Here is a 6,630-nt window from a genome sequence, read left to right as displayed (position 1 = left end):
GTATGTTTCTTTACCTTTAAGAAATAAACGACATTGGTGTGGTAAAATACTGAACGAGATCTAACAGTCAGATAAGTCTTTGATTTATCTCAATGATATTTCTTAATCATTGTTGATATAACATTGAATATACGATATTGATTATGCACTACTTTGATTTATCAAAAGTGCGGGTTTTTCGTAATCCGAAAATCCTCTTGTGTAGTGATGATCAATGTCTAGCGGTGTTAGTATTGTTGTTGCAATGAATCATGTGTTGGGAGAGTCTGACTCGAATTACTTTTAGCACGGAAAATTACCCGCAAGTGTACGAGGTTTTGTAGTGAGCGGCAAGTTAAATTATCGAATTCACGGAGACTAAGTAGTTGACTCAAGTACCATGTTTAGATGTCAAATACTCTCCATGTCCCTTAAAAATAGGTCACATTTGCCATCTTGATGTTCCTTAAAAATAGACCAATTCTATTTAAGCAAACTTTTTTCTCTCCAATGAGGTCGGTCCCGTCCTGCACTAACAATACTCCAATTAATTTTTCTTTATACCTCTCTCATACTTGACTAATTGTGCAATTAAATTTGTGCCGTTTTAAATATTGTCTATTTTTAAGGGACGGATGGAGTACTATCTAGACTAAGGAGAGGTTTTTTTATTTTTATCTAAGATCTACTTGTAAAGAAGCAAAGCAAGTAAAACAAAGCAAGCAAAAGAACAACTGAATTGATAACAAGTTGAACAAGGCAGAACTTAGGATTTATTTACCATTGGAGGACGTGATAACACTCAATGAACGTGTTGACCTATATGCACCTCAATCTATGACTAGGAAAGCCGCTAAATCCGGGTAAGCCCTCTCTATATGTAGTGCACCTAACTCGTAGATTGATCTCTAATATCGGAGTCTCCTCCCAACACTTCGAAGTTAACTCCCCAAGTCCTATGACTCAAGCCCTTTCACATGCAAATGCTTATCTCGAATGCAAATTGACACAGAGTTGTTGATTAATTTAGGCAAGGAAATCCAAATGGTAGCTACTAGCTAAGTATTTGAACTATGAAAGCACAATAACTAACAAAATCATGCAAAGAGATTAGATAAACACAAATCCACAAGATCAATCCATACATCCCATTACAATCTTCACCAAAACTTCAAATCTATCTAGCTACTCATCATCAAGTCAAATACACGGAGGAATTCCATAATAAATGAGCAAAACATGAACAACTATTTTTTCGTATTGGTTTTACAATAAAATATGAGTGTAATGAGTTAGTGGATGTGAAACCTATTACTAAAAATAGTAAAATATAAATATCATGACAAGTATTGACGGACGAGTCGAAAGGAAATTATTGTCAAGTAATGAAGGACGAAGGAAATAAAAAATTTGAATTTTGTTCATAAGTTAAGTATTTCACTAGCAAGATAGCTACTCCCTCCGTGCCGATTAAGATGATACACTTTTTTTTAGTTTGTCCAAACCAAGATGACACACATTTCTTTTTAGTTTGTTCCAATGAAGATGTCACATTTATAATTTTAGTAACATTTCCTCTCCAATTAATACATCCAATCATTTTTTCTCTTAGCTACTCCCTTTGTCCGCCATTAATAATCTGATTTGAGTTCGGCACGAGTTTTAAGAAATACTGAAAAAATGGGTGAGAAAAGATAGTGGAATATGAGACCTATTTTTATATATTATTTTATAATAGAATGTGAGTGGAATGAGTTAGTGGAAAGTGAGGTGTATCTACCCTTTATAGTAAAAGTGTATTGAGACTCCTAATGGTTGGACGAGCTAAAATAGTAAATCGGGACTCCTAATGATAGATGGAGTGAGTATTAAATTCTCCTATTCAATTTTCTTTCTCTCTCCATTTAATAGTTACACCCACTCTTTTCTCTCTCCAATTAACCATATTAACTAACGACTCCTAAAATCTCGTTCCGATCAAGAAATGTGTCATCTTCGTCGGAACTAGTAATCAAGTGGTTAGTTAACATGTTAACAAAATAAACACTTTGAGTTAATAACTAAAACAAGAAAGACAAATTCTACATAAAAAAGGAAAGAGAGTGTCTAATAGAAACAGTTAAGCTAAATTACTTAAATATGGAGAAATTTGAAAATGTTTAAATCATAAGGAAACAATAAATCAAAGCATCATTTATTTTCCTTTATTGCTTGAATTTTAATATATTGGGAGATGGTAAGCGCAATTATTAGCTCAAAGTGCTGCAGCTGACAACGTAGCATTTGTGTGCTCACACAAACACACACACACACTCTCTCTCTCTCAATCATCGTCACCTTCATAAATCCTTACCCCTCTTCTCTGTCAACAGTCTCTCTCCATCTCTCTGTTTACAGTTAATACCATGATTATGGCATTCATCCTATGCCTTTTCCTCTTCTAAGACAACTACATGAATAAAAAACTCCATTTCACAATCTCCGAATTGAAACATTAAGGTCAGGCACCACTGATTTGAATTCCGAGATTGGATGTTTTATTTGATGATTGATCTCTGTTTATAGGTAGAGAATTGTGGATATGCAGCAGCAGGAGGAGGAGGAGGTGGCGGTGAGCGATGAGAAATTGGGAGATCTAGGGATTGCGGAAGCCGCCTCTCCGATTAGCAGCCGGCCGCCGGCGGCCAATTTTGAAGGCGGCTCCTCCAGCAACCGGTGGCCGCGGCAGGAGACTTTGGCTCTTCTGCAAATTAGGTGTCAAATGGATGCTGCATTTCGTGATGCAACTCTTAAGGCTCCTCTTTGGGAGCAAGTTTGCAGGTATGAATATATTTAAATTATTGGAATTCATTCATAATTTCATAGTATCATGTTGTGTTTTTGTATTAGTTAGTAGTAATTTAATTTTGATTTGTAGAGTTGAGGGATTTGGTTTTGTTTAGCAAGGCCAAAAATGGCTTCTTTTTTGAAATACATGATTCTCCATGTGATGATGCTTCTGTCTCTCTCTCTCTCTATCGCACTCGCACATGGGCTTGTGTCAATGCGTTGGCATCACGATTCACAACATGGCTTTATCATTTTAAAATTTCATCTTTTGTGAATTCCATTGTGACCCCTTTGCATGAAATTCTAGCCAATCATTTTCATTTTTATTCCCACCACATTACCATGAGATTTTATGTAAGATTGAAAAAATAGAAAAAATATCATTTTTATTTTAAAAAACGTTTCATTTTTAAGGGGATAGAAAGATACAGTCCTCTCGATGTCTGCACGTAGCCTCATATTCATTCTAATTGCTCCAATTTCAGAAATCACAAATCCCGAGACCTCCGTTTTATTCATTACCGTTCTTTATAATAAAAGAATTCACAGATCCCTTTTGCTTTGCTGCGCTACTTTATTAATCAATCCAACAGATCTGATCCATTTCTCACATTTTTTTTCAAAAATTAAAATAAAACAAAAATCACTTGGTTCAATTCATACTAATTTTATTACGCAATCCAGAAAAAAAGGTTTTATTTTGCTATTTTGAAGTCCACGTTTAACAGCTTTTTCTCGATCTCTCTCCTATTTTACGTATATGTCTCTTACTTTATTATTTTTTCTCCTTCAATCTTTACTTTAATAAATTTCTTATTAAAATCCTACCGTCAACAAATGAGACTATTTTTTTTAGACGAAATTACTAATACGTAGAATGTTATGATCGGCAGGAAATTAGGGGAGGTGGGATACAAAAGAAGCGCCAAAAAGTGCAAGGAGAAATTCGAAAACGTCTACAAATATTACAAACGGACTAAGGAAGGGCGCGGCGGTCGCCAAGACGGAAAGACCTACAAATTCTTCTCCCAGCTCGAAGCGCTCGATCAAACCACCGCGAATCCTGCAGCTGCGGCCGTCTCTTTAGCCCCACCGCCTCCGGCCTTATTCAGCCTCACCTTCTCATCCGACAGCTCGTCCGACGACGAAGAGACGGAGACGGGGAAGAGGAAGAGGAGCGGCGACAGCGACGAGAGAATGATGGAGTTCTTCGAGGGCGTGCTGAGGCAAGTGATGCAGAAGCAGGAAGCGATGCAGCAGAGGTTTCTAGTAGCGATAGAGAAGAGGGAGCAAGACAGAATGATCAGAGATGAGGCGTGGAAGCGGCAGGGCATGGCTAGGGTGGCACGGGAGCACGAGATAGCCGCACAAGAGCGCGCCATCACCGCCTCCAGAGACGCCGCCATTGTTGACTTCCTTGAGAAAATCACAGGACAGACCATACAGCTGCCTGCTGCACCAGTGCCACCGCCACTGCCACCTCAACCAGCTACGGTTGAGATGCCAGTGCAGGATTTGGCCACCTCAGAGCCCAGCTCATCCAGGTGGCCAAAACCCGAAGTTTTGGCACTGATAAAGCTGAGGAGTAGCATGGAGCCAAGATATCAAGAGGCGGGGCCCAAGGGCCCGCTCTGGGACGAAATATCCGCGAGAATGCAAAGCATAGGATATAACAGAAGCGCAAAGAGATGCAAGGAGAAGTGGGAGAACATCAATAAGTACTTCAAGAAAGTGAAAGAGAGCAACAAGAAACGCCCCCAAGATGCGAAAACATGTCCTTACTTCGATGAATTGGATGCATTGTACCGGAATAAGATACTTAACGTTCCTCCTTCTACTAGTTTGTCTCACCAACCCGACCTGCAGCATCCGCCAGACTTCCCTTCCAACCCTTTCGTCGAAAATCCTCAGCCAAACCTTGACGGAGAAAATCAGGTATAAAAGGACTACACTTCAACTTCCACACTTACACATAACTAATGAATTACTATCATGTTTTCATTTTGGTGTTGTAAAAAATAAATAGTGCTGATGATTAAAATCTGTATTGAAGCCAGAAGACATTATAGATAAGGGACATCGACAAGGAAACGGAGACACAACTGGAAACTACTGCTCTAATAGTGACGAAGATGAAGTAGAGGAGTACGACGACAAAATGGTTTACAAAATACAGTTCGTAGGCTCCTCCTCCAACGCTGGAGCTTCAGCAGCATCCTCGTTCGTCGCCATGGTTCAGTAATCCTTTCCATACAATATTCGAGGCTCAAACTGAGATATTTTTCTTTCTTTACTATACTCTCATTTATCATTTTGCAGTTTTCTTTATTTCATTCAAATTAAGCCTTTCTCAGCCTCAACACATCTGGACAAAGGGTCTGTGTTGTGTTGAGGATGTATAGGATGCAATAATTTAGTGATTTATTCATTTGATTGGGTAATAAAGGAACGGTTGGTTTCAAGCCATGCGCAAGGATTCACTCGGAGGAAGTACCTACCAAATTCATATCGCGAGCGCTGTGTAGAATTGTTCTTTTTTTCATTATTTCCTTTTCATTTGCATTGTCCAGTTGTATCTACAGTTACATAAACCAAAAATATTTCATTATATCTTTCTTCAATTTCAATTAATATCAAGTGTTACTACTGCATCCCCTTTAACAGGGTGTGACTGTAGCTACACAAGAAATGAGAAGTTCTTTTAAATTACAAAGATTGATCTGGCATATTTCTAGTAAGATCTTCTTGATTTCTTTCCAAGTTATTAATTGCTTATTTCTTGATGTAATTTTAACACAGCCTTCTCAAATTAAGTAACATGGCCACTAATGCTTTACTTGCTCAAAACTTCGGGTCAATATGTCGTCAAGTTGATCTTTAGATTGAGCAAACGGAAACTCCAAGAATCCTACTTCAGTCTCTTTGCTGATAAAATATCAATTAACATCTACATGCTTAATTATGTCGTGTTGAACAGGATGTTCTGATATGTTAATGGCAACATTGTTGTAAAAAAAAAAACTTGACATGTCTTTGAGGAATGGTAACCATGCTCGAGTAACAATTTATGTAGCCATTAGACTTCTGTCGCTTCTCCATTGATTCATCTGAACTCTGCTTCATTACTGTAAATGCCAACTATCTTTTGCCTTTTGTCCTCTAAGTGACCAACCAACAAAGGAATATATCTTGTATGTGTGAGTTGGCCAAGCGGTATAGAAGTAATATCTGAGGCCAAATGTCTCGAGTTTGAATCCTCCGATCCGTAGCATGTCCTTTAAATTTATATTCGAATTTTGAATTATTTAGGTATGCTGTTGTTTAAATCTATCAATTACTATTATTTGATGAGTTTGTTGAGGTTTAATAAAAAAAAATGGCTTAAAAGAGAGAGGATAAAGATGATGAAAAATGGAGTTAATTCACGCAAGAAGTTTTCATAGGAAATAATATATGCCAATCTCCTCACCTATAAGGACTCTTAGGACTCGTGAATAATAGATTCTCAACATATTTTACATAAGTAAAGTTGCAAGTCGGACATAAAGAGAAGATTTGCTCTTTTGGATTTTATCTAGTTTGTTAGATTACCTATCACTTCAATTATAGTTTTTGTTTTTATTTTCTTATTTATGGATGGCTAGATTAATAAGATTCTAGGGTTGTGTAGAATTCACCATGAAATATATGCTTAGGATATATCGAAGATCCACGACTCCCGAAGATCTCATAGGATGAATTATGAAAATTACATAAATAATTCACGAAATTATCTAGACTAGAGTGCATTTAGACAGATTGCATGTATGAATAAATGATCAT

At 37.4% G+C, this 6,630-nt stretch overlaps 1 protein-coding gene across 2 annotated transcripts; it reads left to right on the top strand.

Annotated features, from left to right (window-relative positions):
- Positions 1–2,230: 2,230 nt before the first annotated feature.
- LOC121752344 (trihelix transcription factor GTL1-like) lies at positions 2,231–5,439 on the top strand. Of its 2 annotated transcripts, none has more exons than XM_042147355.1 (4): positions 2,231–2,478; positions 2,545–2,799; positions 3,702–4,743; positions 4,866–5,027. In XM_042147355.1, the coding sequence occupies exons 2-4, from the start codon at positions 2,561–2,563 to the stop codon at positions 4,875–4,877; spliced, it is 1,293 nt and encodes a 430-aa protein (XP_042003289.1). In that variant the 5' UTR covers positions 2,231–2,478; positions 2,545–2,560; the 3' UTR covers positions 4,878–5,027. The 2 variants fall into 2 exon arrangements, with proteins under 2 accessions (XP_042003289.1, XP_042003288.1); XM_042147354.1 differs by having other exon boundaries at positions 2,233–2,478; positions 4,862–5,439.
- The last annotated feature ends 1,191 nt before the right edge of the window (positions 5,440–6,630 follow it).

The sequence above is a fragment of the Salvia splendens genome, chromosome 10 (assembly GCF_004379255.2).
Source record: "Salvia splendens isolate huo1 chromosome 10, SspV2, whole genome shotgun sequence".
Classification (NCBI taxonomy): Eukaryota; Viridiplantae; Streptophyta; class Magnoliopsida; order Lamiales; family Lamiaceae; genus Salvia; species Salvia splendens.
Note: the sequence above shows the minus strand (reverse complement) of the source record. Positions and strands in the feature narration are given on the sequence as shown.